The sequence below is a fragment of the Trichechus manatus genome, unplaced genomic scaffold (genome assembly GCF_000243295.1).
Source record: "Trichechus manatus latirostris isolate Lorelei unplaced genomic scaffold, TriManLat1.0 scaffold00133, whole genome shotgun sequence".
Lineage (NCBI taxonomy): Eukaryota > Metazoa > Chordata > Mammalia > Sirenia > Trichechidae > Trichechus > Trichechus manatus.
Genome location: NW_004444069.1, coordinates 2,353,293 through 2,370,511, shown reverse-complemented (window position 1 = coordinate 2,370,511; position 17,219 = coordinate 2,353,293). Strand labels below are relative to the sequence as shown.

At 60.7% G+C, this 17,219-nt stretch overlaps 1 protein-coding gene across 1 annotated transcript in view; it reads right to left on the bottom strand.

Moving 5' to 3' along the window:
• Positions 1-392: 392 nt before the first annotated feature.
• ESPN (espin) overlaps positions 393-17,219 on the bottom strand; it is a 33,557-nt gene continuing 16,730 nt past the window's right edge. Inside the window, exons 6-13 of the mRNA XM_004385112.1 lie at positions 14,625-14,826; positions 12,908-13,176; positions 9,862-10,303; positions 7,339-7,484; positions 7,001-7,252; positions 2,081-2,160; positions 1,969-1,980; positions 393-540 (exon numbers count right to left, since the gene is read on the bottom strand). Coding sequence (XP_004385169.1) covers positions 393-540; positions 1,969-1,980; positions 2,081-2,160; positions 7,001-7,252; positions 7,339-7,484; positions 9,862-10,303; positions 12,908-13,176; positions 14,625-14,826 — 1,551 coding nt within the window. The remainder of the gene's footprint in view (positions 541-1,968; positions 1,981-2,080; positions 2,161-7,000; positions 7,253-7,338; positions 7,485-9,861; positions 10,304-12,907; positions 13,177-14,624; positions 14,827-17,219) is intronic.

Sequence of the window (17,219 nt, the reverse complement as noted above, 5' to 3'; positions counted from 1 at the left end):
CGCCCGCGACTTAGGTTCCGGGGTGCGGGGGAGGAGGCTGCAGGCGGCGCGCGCCTCATAGGAAAACGTCACTACCCAAGGGCTGGGAGAGCTCTGCGTATTGACATTCAACAAACATGCAAATACATGTAAATCAGCACGCAAATAAGCAGCATCTTTTTTGCGTTAACTGCTTGGGCACTTTTTCTGTGCGGCTGCGGCGGCGGGCGCGCGCCAGCGTCACCCTGGGCTGGGATGCAGAGGGCGGGGGCGGGAGGCGGGGTGGTGGTGGTGGTGGTTCCTGCGCGGGAGGGGAGGCAGCGCGGCATCCAGCCCTTCCGCTGCCACTGGGCATGCTGGGGCGGGGGCTGAGGCTCCGAACTCGCCAGGTTGCGGGCAGGAGGCCGCGACGCCTAGTACTTAGCGATATCCCCCTTCTTCAGGATGATCTGTCGCTGCCAGGGCGCCAACTTGGTCTCATCGTAGCCCAGCGTCCGCAGCTTCTCCGACTGTTCTTTCTCTCGCTGCAGCTCCTCCTGCTTCTGTCTCTCCTCCTCTTTCCTGGGGGTAGGATGGGGGCAGAACCGCGGTGAAGCCAGGGGGCAGACACTGGGGCGGGGGGTGGGCAGAGGGGGCGGGCCAGGCGCCGGGTCTGCAGCGGGGCCGGGTCACCGGAGGCAAGGAGGCGGCTACTGAGGGCAGAGGGGCTGAAAATGGTGGGCAGGCGATGGTTCTTGGGGGCAGAAGGGCTAAATTGTCAGGAACAGGGGTTAGGCTGGGGGCACATGGATGGAATGGCTGGGTACAGAGGGGCTTGATTGGGGGCAGAGGTAACAGGTCATTGGGGCACACAGGAGATGATGAGTGGGAGGCCATGGCTGGGTTATTGTGGGCTGGGAGCATTACTGTAAACAGGTGCTGGGTCATCCTGTGGCAGAGGAACTGGGTTATTGGCGGATGAAGGAGGGGTTACAGGGGGCAGAGGGCAAGATTATTGAGGCCAGGACTTGAGTTGTTGTGGGCAGGACAATCTGGGGTATTGGGAATGGGTTGGGCTACTGGGGGGCAGAGGGACCACATTATTGGGAGATGGGAGTTGCGTAATTAGGGATAAGGTTATTAGAACATAGGGGAACTGTTGACAGGATAGAGTTCTTAGATGGCTCAAATGGTTAAGCACTCGACTATTAACTGAAAAGGTTGGCAGTTCAAACCCATCCAGAGGCACCTTGGAAGACAGGCCTGATGATCTGCTTCCAAAAGGTCACAGCCTTGAAAACCCTATGGAACCCAGTTCTGTTCTGCACACATGAGGTCCGTGTGAGTCAGAACTGACTTGACAACAACTGGTTTTCTTAGTTTTGTTGACAGGGTAGCCACTAGCCACATACGGTTATTGAGCATTTGAAATGTGCTGGTCTGAATTGGGATGCGTTATAGGTGTAAAATACACAAGATATTTCAAAGACTTAGTGTAAAAAAAGAAATGTAAAAAAATCTCAATAACTTTTTATATTGATTATATGTTGAAATAATATTTTGGATACATCAGGTTAAATTAAATATATTATTAAAATTAAGTTCACCTATTTGTATTTTTTTCAACGTGGCTACTAGACAATTTAAAATTACATATGTGGCTCACATTATATTTATATCGGACAGCACTGGGGACAGAAACTAAATTTTGGTGGGCAGATGAGGAAGGTTATTGGTACCAGGGCTGGCTTAACTGTGAGGCAATAAGGCGAGGTTAGTAGGAGATGGGGGCTGGGTATTGAGAACAAGGTTACTAGGACATAGGTGCTAGATTATGGGGCAAGCTGTTGGGGGAAAAGGGTCTGGTAGCATTACTGGTTGCAGAGAGCTGTGCTATAGGACAGTGACAAGGGAATTTGCTTAAGATGGGGCTGAATGAGGGACATAAGAACAGGCCACTGTGACTCGCTAGGGGGAGGGGAAGCAGGTTGGGCTGAGCCCCACACTCACCGCTTCTGCTCCCTGGAAGGGAAAAGAGACAGCGTTAGTTGGTGCCAACATCTCAGGGACACAGTCCTGAGACACCCTGCTAGGCCCTGCATCCTCTGGGCCCCCAGCTCACCTCTCCTCTTCCAGCTTCTTTCGCAGGAGGTCCCGCCTCCAGGCAGGCATGCTGGCCAGCCGAGCCTCCTCCTCCTCCTCCTGAAACACAACCGCACAACTTCAGCGCCAGCATGGGCTGGGAGGCTGGGGGCTCAAGGAGGTGAATCCCCAGGCAGAAGGGGAGCCTGAAGGAGTAGGGACGATGGGACACAGATGAGGGCACAAGAAGAGACTCTTCTCATGCCATTCTATGGGGCAAATGGATGAAGGTATGTGGCCACAGCCCCCTTGGAGGGGGCCTCCTGCCCTCCAATAACCTAGGCTCCTGTGCCCTAGAGAAATCATTGCTGGGCTTTCGGTGTAGGAGAGAGTAGAGAACGAAGTAGCTGGGAATGATCCTCAGAGACTCTGAACCTGGTTCCCCATGGGGCTGGTGGCCAGATGGCCCCAGGCCTGAGAACCAGAATCTCTGGGCAGATGAGGACATGGGCTCCCACAGCTCCTGCCAGCTCAGGGAGGTTCAGGCTGCACCTTGGTGTCCCATGAAGGACCTTCTGGCCCACACCTGTCTTTTCCCCAGATGGAATGGGCACCAGCTCTGCAATTGTGGGGTGGCAATGCCATGGGGGCAGTGGTACAGCACAGGCACCTGACAGCAAAGAGTTTTATTACTTGGTGTTACAGAGGAGAAAGGGTCTGCACACATCCCAGCACACGGAACACTGCACACGCACTCCCTTGACCTCAGCCAGGGAGGCAGCCATGAGCTCCAGTGAAAACCAGAGAGAGAAAGAGGGCAGCCCTGGCCCAAGGGGACCTCAGTCCCTCACTCCAGGGGCTGTGTCTTCCACCTTGCTCCATCCAGAGCCTGGCAAGGCCTGTGGCCAGAGGGGGACACCTGGCTTGCTCTGTGCCACATCTGGCCTCTCCTGGCCAATGCCCCACATCTTGCTATGATGGGACCTCAAAGGCTGGAGCAGCCTGGTCCTGGGCACTTTGAGCTTTCCAAGACCACCCGCCCTAGTCTCTTCTGCCTGCTTCTGGCCGCCTGAGGGCATCAGACAGGCATCCCGGCCCGGGTTCAGACGCTTGAGGGTGAATTCCGGGTTCCCCTGTTCAAATGTCAAACAGCTCTGCCTCCTTCTCCTTCCAGAAGGAGAAGCTGCGGTCGATGTAGCGGCAGATATCTTCGTTGCTGAACTCGCCCATCTCGGACACCAGCTCCAGGGGGTCTTCTGCCCGGGCCTCGGAACTAGGCGGGTCCGATGGCGGAGGCGGCGGGGCGGGCGGAGGCGGGGGCTGCGGCGCAGGAGCCGGGGTCTCGGACTGCCCTTCTGGCCAGTCCTCCGTCTGAGCTGGAACCACCTCTTCTACCGGCTCCTTCTCCTCCGCCTCCTTCTCTTCGTCCTCTTTTTCCTCCTCCATCTCTTCTTCCTCCTCCTCCGCGTCTTCATTCCTTGTCTCAGCCTCCGGGCCGTCTCCGAAGAACTGGCGCTTGAGGTCCTCAAAGCCGTCGCTCCAGCTGCGCCGGCCGGCCTCCACCTCCTCGAGCACAACGCGGTGGAAAAGGCGGATGAGCTCCCAGGGGTGACTGCCCAACTGGTCGAACATCTCGTAGCACAGCAGGTGGCGGAACTTGCGCTCCTCGCGGCTCAGGCCCATCTCGAGCAGCTGGAAGTAGCCGAGCATGAAGAGGTCGAGTGTGAGGCTGTCGTAGCGCCGGGGCGCGCCGCCGTCGAGGGGCGGCAGGAAGTGCTCGGGCCAGTACAGGCCGTGTGCCAGGCCCGGGCCGCTGGGCGCGCGCGCTGTCACCCGCCGCCTCAGGCTTCTCCAGCGGCCCAGCAGCCTGTCCACTACCTGCCGCTGCTTCAGGAGGTGTCGCAGCCGCCCGTCGGGGCCGTCGCCTGTGGGAGGCTGGGGGGCGGCGTCGGGGCCCGGGCCGGCGCCGGCGGCCACCACGCGGGGCAACAGCCTCCGCAGGCGCGTCTGGGCGAGGCGCTTGGGTCCGGGGCAAGTCCGCTTGTCCCAGTGCTCCAGGAAGAGATACACAATGCGCTCCTTGCGCATGTCGATGTAGTCCTGGACGCCGCGCAGCTCAGTGGAGAGCGGCGGCCGGCGCGCCAGCTGCTCCAGCTCCAGCAGCGCCTCCTGGCGGCCCGGCGCCTCGGATGGGTCCCGCGTGCACCGGCGCTCCCCGGCGGGCAGCAGGCCGTTGGCAGCGGCGACGCTGGGCTCGCTGGGGCCCGCAGCCACGTAGTCTTCCTCGAGGATGGGCTCGCGGCCTGGGCCACGGGCAGGCAGCGAGAGCTTGCGGCGCGGGCCGTGTGCGGGCGCCGAGCTCTGGACGAGCTGCTCGTAGGTGGCGCGGAGTTGCTGCACTGAAACGCCGCACTCGAGTATCTCGCGCGCCACTGCGTCGCGGCACCAGCTGAGCGAGTGCGAGCGGCCCAGGCACTGCGGCCCGGGCCGCCAGGGCGCGTCGGGGAGCGGCGCCAGTGGCTGGCCCGTGTCGGCGGCCAGAAGCTCGGCCAAGTGAGCGGGCCGGCCGCCCAGCACTGCCAGCAGGGAGGCCATGCTCTTGAGCAGAGTGGAGATCTTGCTGCACCAGGCGGGCAGGCTGGCGGCGCGGCCGTGCATGCGGCGCGGGTCGACGGTGAAGCGCGGTGCCGACAGCGCGGCGGAGATGGGCAGCAGCTGCTCAAGTTCCAGCTCCAGCTGCTCCAGGCGCGCCTCTAGCTTCTGTGCCTTGTGCAGCACCTGTAGGTTTTCGATTTGCTGCTCGATGCGGAGGATGTCGGCCTGGGTCATGAGCTCGCCGAAAGGCCCGAGGATGGCGTTGTGCGCGCGGGAGTACCTCCAGCCCTCGCGGGGGTAGCAGCACGGGCTGGCGGCTGTCAGCTAAGCGGGGAAGACAAGAGAGGGGAGGCGCGTCTCCCTCTGGCCCGGCTCCGGCTCCCGCAGCGGCCGCCGGGGCGCCCTTTGCATGTACCAGGTGGTGTAATGGCTCCGCGGGTCTGCGCTTGCATGGACGGGCCGCGCCTGGCCGACAGGCGACTACACTGAAGGGAGGCTTCGGCCCAGAGCCCAGGCCGCCGCTCCGGGTGATGGGCATGGTCCACTTGGGTCGCTCGCGGGGGCACAGCCGGTTGCTGGACGCTGCTGCCGAGGCAGGGAGGGTAGGCAGGCGATCGGGGGTCCCCACACCTGGCTTGGTCGCTCATTACACCACCGAAGGAACGTGCAAAAGGCATCGAAACCGCGATGCACAGCGGCCCTCCCTCACCCTAGTACCCTATAACCCATTGCTATGGAGTCGATTCTGACTCATAATGACCAGATGGGACAGGGTAGAACTGCCCTATAGGGTTTCCAAGGCTGTAATCTTTACAGAAGCAGATTGTCACATCTTTCTCCAGCCACCCCACTCCAAGGCCTGCGATTTCCAGGCTGGATGCTGGGGAGACTTCTGCCTGGACCCCTTCTCAAGCTCCCCTGCAGCCCAAACCCTCCCAGTCAGTGCCACCCATGCTTTACATGCAGAATGATAGTCCTTGCAGGAAAGGCCCCTATTCTGCTCCACTCTTAAAGAGGCTGAAATTATGGCTTCCACTGAGACAACCCACCTCCCCCTACCCCTGCCGGACAATAATAATACAATGAGTAGAGCTAGGCTTGCCAGGCACTTCTTATATTCTCATTTATTCCTCACTTTTCTCCATCTCTAGGCTGCCACTCAAGAGCCCTGCTTTTCTAGCCTGGGGGGCTGCCCTTACCCCCTCTCAGCCTCCCAAGTCCATGTGACCCACTACAGTCCCATCCCCACACACAAACATGATAATGCCGCATCTTAAAACCAGCCTGTGGCTCCCCACTGCTCCAGGAGAAAGTCCATTCTCCTTAAGGTGGCTGGCCAGGCCTTGGTGACCTGACCCTCACTGACCTCTCCAGCTCAGCCTTCTTCCCTCCTCCTTCAATAGGACAGCCAGAGCCACGCCCACCCTGACTTCCAAGCCTCCCCTCTCCTGCCTGATCTGCTCTCCCCACACTCTTCCCGGCCAATTCTGGTTCATCTTCCAAGTCTCACCTGAAACATCACCTCCTCCTCTTTCCTAACACCACCCCCAGCCTGAGTAGGGTGATGAGCTTAGGGCTGCCCCAGATCCAAGTGCTCCCAATCACAGGGCTGGCTGTACTGTAACAGCCCAGCTATTTGTCTCCCCAGCGACTCACTCTCTCACATCACCCTGTTTTGTCTCCTTTGTGGCACTTGTCACTATTAAGCTGATGTATGTGTGCCTGTGTTCCTTTGTTAGTTGATACCCTGCAGCTACCATTAACTCCTCCAGAGCAGGCCCAGATCTAGTCACCATGAATCCCCAGAGCCTACAACAGTGTGTGGCACATAGACAATGCTCAGGGAACACTTGTTGAATGAATGGCACATCATCCTGTCAACTTGTGATGATCAACCTATCTTACAGATGAGAAAACTGAGGCTGAAGGAGGCTCAGTGATCATCTGCTGGAAAGTGGCAGTGCAGGGGTAGAACCCAGGTTAGTCTGTTGGAGACCAAAGCCCTCTTGGCTACTCAGTGTGGTCCCTGGGCCAGCAGCAACATCAGCCTCACCCAGAGCTTGTTAGGAATGCAGATTCTCCTCTCCACCCCAAATTTCCAGAATCGGAATTGTCATTTTAACAAGATCTCAGGCGATTTGAATGTACATTAGAGTTTGATAAACACTGCCATCTCAGTTTAAAGGACTTGGGGGTGTGTTCTAGGAACAGTCTCAGGAGTGGGCGTTTCCAACCCTGCCTTCCTCCAAGGGTAATAGGAGCTGCTGGGACTGAAGGGCTAGGACAGGTGGGAAGGGGTCTAGGGGACCGACCGTGTGCTCGCGTGCAGACCCCGGGGCCTGCTGGGGAGCCCCACCCCGCCCACCTTCCGTCTCTGCTCCTCCTCCTCCTGCATCTTCAGCTGCAACTTGCGCACCATCACCTGGCGCTTCCACTCGGGGATGGGCCGGCCCTGCTCGTCGTGCGTGGGGATGACCGCCTCCACGTCCAGCTGCACGCCAGGCGCTGGGGTGGCGGGCGGCGCCGGCGCCAAGCTGCCGTTGAGCAGTGGCTGTGGCCCGGCGGCCGGCGGGGCCCGCGACGGCGCAGGAGACACCAGCGGCAGCGGAGAGTCGGGCTGCGGGGAGAAGCGGCAGGGCTGAGCGCACGGCGGGTGGGCGAGGGGCAGGGAAGCCGGGGCTGGGCGTCCGTCGGGGCGCCTACCTGGGAGGCCGGCTGCCCACTGCCCGAGAACACCGTGGTTAGCCCCTTGCTCTGCGGTGTCGGCTTCAGGCTCTTGCCCGCCTTGATCTCCGCCAGCAGCTCCGAGTTGTCGCCGGTCGGGGACATCATGTTGAAAGACTTGGTGCCTGCGCGGCGGCAGGAGAAGAGGCGCTGGCTTAGGGGGGCGGGGCTGCGTCCCTGCCGTCCCCAACCCACCCCTCCGCTGTTCCCTCCCCAAGCCAGGATGAGTGGGGGCTAGGGCAGCTCTCCATATCCCGAGCCCAGCCGGTAATCCTCAGGGCCCCCAGAGGCAGGTCCTCGGCTCCTGGCCCACGGCAGCCCCACCATCCTCCCGCCCTACTCACGGAGAGTGGGGCCCCCGCCTGGGGGCCTCCGGGAGTTCATGGTGGCTCTTGGGTCGGCCCTGGGAACTCTAGCGAATGTCTCCGCCCAGCACACTGCCCAGTTGCAAGACACTACCTGGGATCAGCCCCTGACCTTTGTCCAGGATTCCCTAGCTCTGCCCTGTCAGGGTGGAGTCTCTCTACCGCCCTCATACTGCATCAGCAAAGCCCAGCGACCCTTGGACTGTGTAGCCTGGAACCTCCACGGCCGTAGGACTCGGGAGCCTGGAGTACCAGCCTCCAGCCTGCCCCCCAAACACACATCCACAAACAGACACACACAGACACGCGGGTTGCAAGCTCCGAGCACACTTATGGCAAAGCGCTGCCTGGCTCTGGGGGACCCTGCAAAGTTGCTCCCTTGCTACAGACACGGTGGGGGGTGGGGGGAGTTGGGAAGCAGCCAGGAAGAAGGGCCTGCGGATAAAATGCAATTGCCTGGCCAGGAGTTTGCATTTTCCAACTCCATCAGCCTAGGTGACTGGGGAGTATTTGGCCAGGGTTGTCTGACAGCACCGAGGAAGGGGCCAGGTACAGGTGGCGGAGCGAAACGACCAACCCCGAACTGAGGACTGCAGGGAGAAAAGGGAAAGGAGGCCGGCGGCAGCCACCGGCACTGGATCATCTACTTAGGCAAACCCGACTGGCAGCGCAGCCCGTGTTGTCGCACACATGGGTGTGCGTGCATGGGGGTGTGATGGGGTACTAGGGTGCACCCCGGCCTGCCAGCTCCTGGCCCTGCCCTTTCCTCGAGGCCTGGGCCTTTTTGCCTCGCATGCCTCTGCCCCCTGCCCCGCACCTCAGCTTCAGCCCAGAGCTGCACAGAAGCTACTCACTGTTCCTGTGCCTCAGGATTCTCACTTCTAGGGGAAGGAGAGGAGAGAAGCAACAGCGAAGTTAGGAGGGGGAGGGAGCCGAGGTGAGGCAGGGACAGGGAGAGAGGGCCAAGTCCCAGGGAGGACAGGAGGAGGGGAGAGGAGGAGCTTTCCGGCTCATCAGACCCTGGCTCAGGCCCCTCTGGGGCTGGAGGGGGGGTGGAGATGTGAAGCCATCGGGTCTGACCAATTTCCAACTGTGCCAGTGCCCCAAGGCCCTACCCTGCCCCCCAGGACCACAATCTTGGCTTAAGGCTGGGCTAGGGCACCCAGAGAGGGATGTCTGGAGAAGCCCAGAGCCTATTTTTCTTCTCTTCCTAGCTTCTGCCCTGCCTCAGGCTGCAGAGGGAGGGAGAAGCTCACCCTAGAGTGGGACATGGGCTGCAGGCCTTTCTGGAGGATCACCTTGCCATGTACATGCTCCCAGGGACTCTGGTCTACTGGGGTTGGGCTCCATAGGAATCCCAGAGACCCCAGCTGGCCCTACTCTGGGCGCTTGCAATCCTGGCCAGGGAGACAAAGCTTCAGATAATGCTACATGGTCCCTGTGCAGAGTGGCTGGTTGAGGAAGGCATCCCTGCCAGGCTGGGATGGGAGGACCCAGTGTTTACAAAGTGCTCTCAAACAATTGACTCCTGGGCCTTTCAGGAACCAGAAAAGAGGACCAGGTTTCCTGGCTGCCAGTCTAGCTCTTAAAAAAGGATGAGGGTGCGGTGGTTTGCTGGGAGGGGAGGAGAGTGTGCTGGGTCACTGGCCTTGTTGTCATAGCCAGGCCCTGGGTCACCCAGGGCTCAGAAGAATCTGTGACACAAGTATGGGAAGGGCTTAAGTCTGTGATAGCTTGGAAGGACCAGAGAAAGAAACGGAAAGTGGAAGACTCAGGTTAGCATGGAGCAGGAAGAAGGTGGCCAGTAGCCCTGCCCTCTTGAAGCTAGTTCCACTTCTCAGAGCTTCCCTCCAGCACCAGCTCATCATAAACACCAGTAGTCAGAGCTGGAGGCCCTCCCTACCGGGTGGGAGGCAGACCCAGAAAGAGGAGGGGACTTGCTCGAGGCCACACAGCCCTAGAGCAAGCAGCTCAGAGCCTTCCCTTGGTTGGGGTCAAGTTCCCATAGGGGTAGGGGCTGCGGGCAGGAGAGGAGGAAAGACTAGAGAGATCGGAGCTGGGCGGGGGCGGTGTCTAGATCTCCCTCCCCATCCAGGGCTGGCGCCGCCCCCCACCACTCTAGCCCGCCCCCACTCACTGCCAGTGGACGAGGAAGAGCGGCGCTGTCCGCAGGCAGAGCCGGCGCCCTCGAAGGGCAGAGGTGGTGCAGGCGGCGGCGAACTCAGGGCTTCGGGCAGTGGCGGCGGCGGCGGAGGGGGCAGCTCCCTGGACACCTTGGGGTCAGCGGCGCAGCCGTTGTGCACGTGGTTCCCGGAGAGCAGCGCCGCCTGCGGGCGAGCAGAGGGGCCGGCGAGTGAGCTGCAGGCGTCGAGGCCAGGCCCGGGGCTGTCTGCGGGCGCGGGCTGGAGGGCACGCACCTCCTCGCTGTGTGCCATGCCCGGCCGCGCGGCCAGCGGCTCCCCGGGGCAACGGCCCAACTGGCGGTAGTAGTCCCCCGTGCTGGGCTGCTTGCTAACGGCGCGGGGCTTGCGGCCGGAGTCCTGCCTCCGGAGTCCGTCGTGGCCGTCGCAGGAACTCAGCTGCGGGAAGACAGCGGGCAGGGTGGGCTTTGGGCCGCCCCTTGAGCCCCTCTCCCAGCTCTTCACCTCCCTGGTTCCAGCTGTCGAGGAGCACAGGACCCTCTTGTTCTCAGAGCGGGGATGGGGCGAGGGTCATTGGGGCCTCGGTGGCAGGGCAGGCTCAGCTGGCCCTACAGGGAAAGGTTCTGGGCGTGGGCCAAGGGGCATAGGGGCCCCCACGGAGGCTAGAAGGGGCGGGCCCAGGGGCGGGGTGGCCCAGCCCAGACGCAGGGGTAGCTGGAGAAGGGGTAGCTCCCAGCCCGGGCTGGGCCAGTGCTGAGGTCTCAGCCGCACCCCACTTCCGCCCGCTGCCAGAGCCGGGAGAGGGCCCGAAGACTCCACGGAGCCGTCTCCTGCAGGGTCCCGCCCGAGGAAGCACCTCCCGAGAGCCCGTGCCCAATTAGGCTCCCGCTTGCCCAGGGCCCCCAGCCGCCCGGCCTTTGGCTGGGGCCGCTCCTACCTGCGACCGTGCCGGTAGCCCCCGCTGTGCACCTGGCAGCGGGGGCGGCGCGGATCCGACACCTGCGCTACCTGATCCCTCCTCTCAGGTTACATCCCGGCCCGCGCCCGCCCGCGCGCGGCCGCCCTATGGGCTCGGGCGGCCTGACATCACCCAGGGCCCGCCAATCCCAGGCCGAATCCCCCAGTAGTCGGGGATGCCACGGGGGCCCAATTGCTCCGCCACACCTGGCGGCTGCGCCGCGCCCGCCCCGTGGGCCAGATGTGGCCCCGCCCCCCGCGCCTCTCCCCTTCAGCTGGGTGCTTAGCACCTGCCGTTCATCCCCCACTCCTCCGCTCTGCTCGCCTGAGCCCAAAGGCGGGCCAGGCCGCGGGCAGCGGAGCCACCATCCTTGGCCCCGGCTCCGGGTCGCGTCCTGGTCCTTCCCCTCCCGCATCTGGAAACCATCGCCATCCGCGTAAGCGACACCGACACCCGCGTCCAAGCCTCGGGTTTCAGGGCAGCAAGTCTGGCTCGGGTGACAGCGCCGTGGCCCGCCCCGTCGCGGCTGCCCCCCGCTAAGTCCAGAGCGGGGAGAGGGACGCGAGGCGGCGAGGCCAAGGGCCGAGTGACCTGGCAGGAGCCGTCACCCAGCCCCACCCCCAGCCCACGAGTCCCCGCAGTGGCCTGGGACCCTCTGCGCCCCGCCCGCCAGGGCTCACGTTGCAAGAAACGCGACACCGCAGGATTTGTTTTCTGGGTCAGCCCGCTCCCCGCGCCCCCTGCAGCCCCAGAGGCGCGGATGCTACGACCCTGATCCGGCCTGCGGCCAGGGCACCGGCGCGGTGGGCGCTGTGAGCGCACAAAGGGCCCTTTGTGGAGCTGCCCCAGCGCCTGCGGCCGGGCACGCACACACCCGGGAGGGGCTGCGGGGGCCGCGCAGCCAGGCGCTCGGACTCAGAGGCGGGGAGGGGGCTCCAGCGGGGCCACCTGTCCCGCGGCTTTGGGCAGGGCACTCAGGCCAAGCCAAGAAAGTCTGGAGTCCCAGGCCCTGGCAGGCCCTGCCCTGGCCCCTCCCCTCGCGGAGATGAAAGGGGAAACCGACATGAGAGCTTCGTCTGAAGTCTGCTCCACAGGTGGGGTCCCTGTGGAGGCTTAGTGCCCCTCGCACCTGGGTCACCTGTGTGAGGTGGTTACTTAGCTCTGCCCTTGGGTGGTTAGCCTTCTGCTTGAGAAAGAATGGTAAAGCCAGGGCTCTGGCAGGACCCTGGGGCCCCCACCCTACCCTTGGCCACCCCTAGGCCACCTTTGGTCTGCAGGCTGTCCTCCCACCTCTCAGACCAGCCTTGCTGTCTCTTTGGCTGGCACCCTAGGGCCCCCTCTGGGTCTCCCTGCCCAGGACTCCCAGAGTGCTCCAGACCAGCTCTCCGTCTTCTTGCCTCTCATCCCTCCCAGAGCCTCAGCTGGGATCCTCCAGCCCTAGTCATTGGGCACCTCACCCTCAATATTCCCATGCTGGACTCACCCCCTTCTCACAGGCTGCTTCTCCTCCAGGGCTCCTATCTCAGGAGTGGCACTTCATCCACCCAGGTGCTTAAGCTAAAACTAGAAAGTCAGCCTCAGTGGCACCCTGTCCCCCAGCCCCCAATGCCAGTGGGCACCGAGTCCTGCCAGGGTTTCCACCCTTTCCTCCACCCTCTGCCAACCTTGGGCCCACTGCTGCCATTCCCCACTAAGCCCAGGGCTGTGGGTATGTGTGGGTCCACAGAGAGGCAGACACATTCTCTGCCAGCTCCATGACAGCCCTACCACTCAGGGCTGGCAAGGCCCCCAGCTCCTGGCAAGCCCTGCTAGTCTGGGCATATGTTCTTCCCCTCCACTACGACTCCCCCTGAGGGCAGAGGCTTTGTCTTACTTATCTCCTGTCCTCAGGGCCCAGTCCTGACCCTGGTGAGCAGCAATGCCCCATGGGGGCTGTCGAGGAGTTGCAATTCTTGAAGGTGCAACCCTGGCCCTGCACCCATCACCAAGGCCAGTTCCTGGCCCTCCACTGCCTCTCCCCCATCCCCGGTCAGTCCAAGTCCAGTCCCACCGCTGGGAGGCAGGTACGGTTGAGAGCTCAGTACCTCCTTCTTAAGGGTCTCGGTCTCCACGTGACGCAGTTTGTTCTTGGTCTGCACATAGATGTCAGCTGCATGGAGCCCCATAGGGGGTCTGGGGGCTGGGTAGTCCGGTGAAGGTGGGGGCAGTTGGGTGCCTGGGGGTGGAGGCGGCGGGGGGAAGCTGGGTGGTGGTGGAGGTGCAGGTTGTCCCATATTGCCCTGAGGCAGGCCCAGCTCCGGATTCAGCAAGTCCATGTAGGTCTGTATGTCTGCAGCCCTTGCGCTGGGAAGCCCTGGGGACAGAGGGATGGAGGGAGGGTGGGTGTGAGAGCGGCAAAGGCTGTCGCCTGGGAACAAGACCCTCCACTGCCTGAAAACAACTCTCCAAGGGGGCAGGTGAACTCAGGGGCACTACTGAGTGTGGCCTCCCTGTGGCCCTGGCAGGGCTGCCCACCCTGTACTCTTTGCAGGAAGACCAATTACCCAGGTCTGGAGGAGGCTTTGGCTCCAGGGTGTGCCTGTGGGACAGGGCCACCTGGAGATGGGAAGGGCAGCTCCTGCAGGCAGTTCTGGCAGTGGTGTGTGGCAGGAAGTAGGGACCGCCACACCCAACCTTTGCAGGGTACCCCCGCCAGCTCTGCAAGTCACCACCTGGTGGTGTGAAGCAGGCGTTGCAGGTGGACAGCCAGCCATGCCCAGGGCGTGGTCAGTGTGTGTGTGCACGCATGCCTGGGCTTCTGCCAGAGCGTCGTGCATTGTCTGTTCATCTGTGAGCGTGCGCACATGTGTGCACATGATTCTTTGCATTTACGAGTGTGTTTGCATTGGTCTGTGGGTATCGTGTGTGGATGTGTGTGCACATTTGTGGTGTGGGGATGGAGGGTGGTTGCCTGTGTGTAAGTAGGTGTGTGCATATATCTGTATGGCTCCATATATAGGATGTTATAGATTGAATTGTGTCCCCCAAAGGTATAAATTGAAGTCCTAGCCACTATACCTATGAATGTGACCTTGTTTGGAGAAATAGGGTCTTTCTTTGAGGATGTTATCAGTTAAGTCATACCAAAGCAAGGTAAGTCCTAATCCTAATGCCTTCTGAGTGGTGTTTTATGAAAGGGGAGAGCAGACATACACACGGGGAAACAGAGACACCATGTGACCACAAAGGCAGAAGCAACGCTAAGCACCAAGGATCGCCGGCAGCCACCAGAAACTAGGAGAGAGGCATGGAACAGTTCCTCTCTCAAAGCCCCCAGAAGAAATCGACACAGCTGAGACTCTGATTTGGACTTCTGGCCTCCAGAACTGTGATATAATAAATTGTTCTTCAAAGCCACCACTTTGTGTTCATTTGTTACGGCAGCCCCAGGCCACTAAGTTAGTGGGTATGCATTATCTATCTGCATATTAGTGTGCATATACATACAAGTATGCACTCTTGAGTGTGGGTAGGCTTGTGTAAGGTCTAGGGTATCTTTGCATGTATAAGGGTGAAGGTATAGAATTGTGTGTGGGGGGTGTGGGGGTTTTGTTGGGGAGGGATATGTGTGGTTGTAGATGTGTGTTTGTGATGGACATGCACAAGAATTAGTGTTCCCTCCCAGGTGTTCAAGGCAACAGGTGACCTGGGCAGCGCCAGGCATCATATGAGCAGTGAAGCCCCAGGCTGGCCCTCAGTGCCCAGGGGTCCAGCTCCAGCCTGCTCTCCCTCCTCCCTCTCCTCCCAGGCCGGCCCACTTACCGCGGGCAGGGCATTGACCCTTTATGCTGGAGTGGCTAGAGGAACAGGAGTCGTAGTTGGAGAGGGTACTGGTGGGCGAGCTGAGGTCAAAGTTCAGCGGCTGGACTGACACGGTGGTATTGGGCGAGCACATGCCCGAGTCAGGCTGCTTTGGCTCCAGCTCAGCGGACGGGTCCCGGGACAGCACGCGGTGCTCCACGCTCTGGGGGAAAGAAGGGAGGACATAAGGGCACCCGCATCCCCTAATCAGCTGCACTCTGGCTGGGGCTCAGGCCTGCCCTCGCTTTGCGACCTCAGTGAGCCATGTCTCTCTCTGGGCTCCCTCTCCACATCACTGGAGGGTCTCCCAGGTTCTTCCCAGGCTAAGGTTCAAGCCCAGCGACTCTGCCACAGGCCCACAGGGTCCTGGGAAACTCCCACCCCCTGGCTCCTCCCTGTCTGGAGGGTTGAGAGGCTGGACCCTAGGGGGAGAACTGCCAATGATGCCACCTTCTCTTTCCTCTTCAAGGGGCAGAGGGCCTTGGCTCTGGAGTATCTGTGGAGAGGGGGCTCTGGTGCTGCAGCTGGGGAGAAGACTTGCAGCAGCTGGGGCTACAAGGAGGAGCCCAGATCCCTCATTGCCTGGCCAGCATCCCTTCTGTCTCCTTGCCCAACGTGGAGCAACCTCCCAATGCTAGCCCAGCTCCGTTTCCTGATGGGGCCCTTGGGGAAAGAGTGTGGGTCTAGATGGCCCAGGTGATCTGTGTCCAAGCGTAGGCTGTGAAGCCTGTGGTTCCCCTCAGGCGTCTATGCCCCTGCCCACAGGCCTGTCCCTCCCATCGTGGGAGCGGGCTGGGGTGGGGGCCCTGCTTACGTTGCCCATGGTGTCCCCGCTGCCGGCAGGTCTGCTCTCTCTGCTGCCTCCTGCCCAGGCCTGCTCCTTCTTGCCCTGTGCCCCTTCCCTGCCTGAGAAGTGTCACAGGTCCCCTGGGAGCGGGAAGCAGGCTCGGCACTAGGTAACGGCTTGGCGGCCACGCTCATTGGCCCTGTAATTAGGGGCTCTGCAGGAGTGTTTGCCTTTTCTGGGCCAGAATCCTTGGTGGCTTGGATCTGTCACTGCTGCAGCTGGGCCCGCCTGGGTGAGGGGGCCAGGGTTCCCATACCCCACACCCTGCCCAGTTCAGGGAGGTCAGGCCTTGCTGCATACCCCATGAGCCAAGGTGCAGTCGGAGAGCTGAGCTTGGGGGGCAGCCTGAGGATACTCTTTTCTTAGCTGAGAGTAGTGGGCACCAGGGGACACTCAGCCCTGACCTCAGAGAACAGAGGTTAGGGGTGCGGGCTCTGCAGCTTAAGGTATTCACTTTGAACTCCACCTCCACCATTTACTAGCTGTGTGACCATAGGCAAGTCACTTATCCTTTCTGTGCCTGAGTTTCTTCATCTGTTAATGAGTATAACACTACCTGCCCCACTGGGTTGTGAAGAAGATTTAAAAAGTTAGTGAAGTGCCAGGGCACAGTACCCAGTAAATCCATATATGTCAACAATTCCTATTTATTTATGGTGAATACAGTGAGTGGTGCTTGTGGCATTATTACCAGCAGCAGCCACCACAGCAGAGGCTATTGGGAGGGGCTGGCATCACCAAGCTCCCAAACAGAATCAGCTGAAAGGAACCCACCTCTGGTGCAGAAAGGACGCTCACTGCCTCCTGTGTCACCCACTGTCATTGGGCAGCCCTTTCTGGAGGGAAGTTCTTCCTTGGGTCTCACCACAGTCTCTCACCCCTGGGCCTTGCTATGCTCTGGAGTTCCCAGAACCAGAGCCAGCCCCACACACTCACAGAAAAGGCTCAGCCATCCTGCCTTCTCTCCTCCATGCCTCATTTCCCAGCCCCTCTCATGGCCAGGCTGCCCTTGAAGCTGGTCGGTGTCCTTTGGAAGGCACCTTTTGAAGTGACTGTCCAAAGGCAGACACTATACCAGATGGAGGGTCCCTGGGCTTGGAGCCACCCACACCAGGTCCCAGGGTGTCACTTCCCATCTGTCTAACCATAATAAAAAAACTTAAAAAGAATTACATGGGTTTCCAGTTACAAAGTAGCTATGAAGTAAGCAAACTATAGTGTAGCGGTCAAGAGAGGTGGCCTCGGTCAGGCGCTCAGGGCCCATCCAGAATCCACCACTTGAGAGCTGTGTGACCTTGGGCAAGGGACTTAATCTCCCTGAGACTCAGTTTCCTCACTTGTGAAATGGAGACACTAACACTACGTACTTCAGAGGGTGGCTGTGGGGGTTAAATGAGCTAATGTACGTGGGTGAGTAGGTGAGGGCACTCCACGAAGGGCCTGCTGAGGAAACTTGGTTGCTCCCATTGGTATGTACGCTCCCTGTGACTTCTCCAGCCTTAGCTCTTGTTATCAAGATGACTCAGGGGGGCATTCTCCTCCTCCTGAATTTTTTGCTTCCACTCTCTCACTCCACATGGCCGGGAGCTCTGGGCTGGGGTCGTGGTGGTCAAGGCACTTACTAGTTGTGTGAGCGCAGGCAAGTGTTTCACTTCCCGGAACCATGGGGTAAGACTACCTCTGGGGGAGGGATAAGTTGGCAGGAGGAG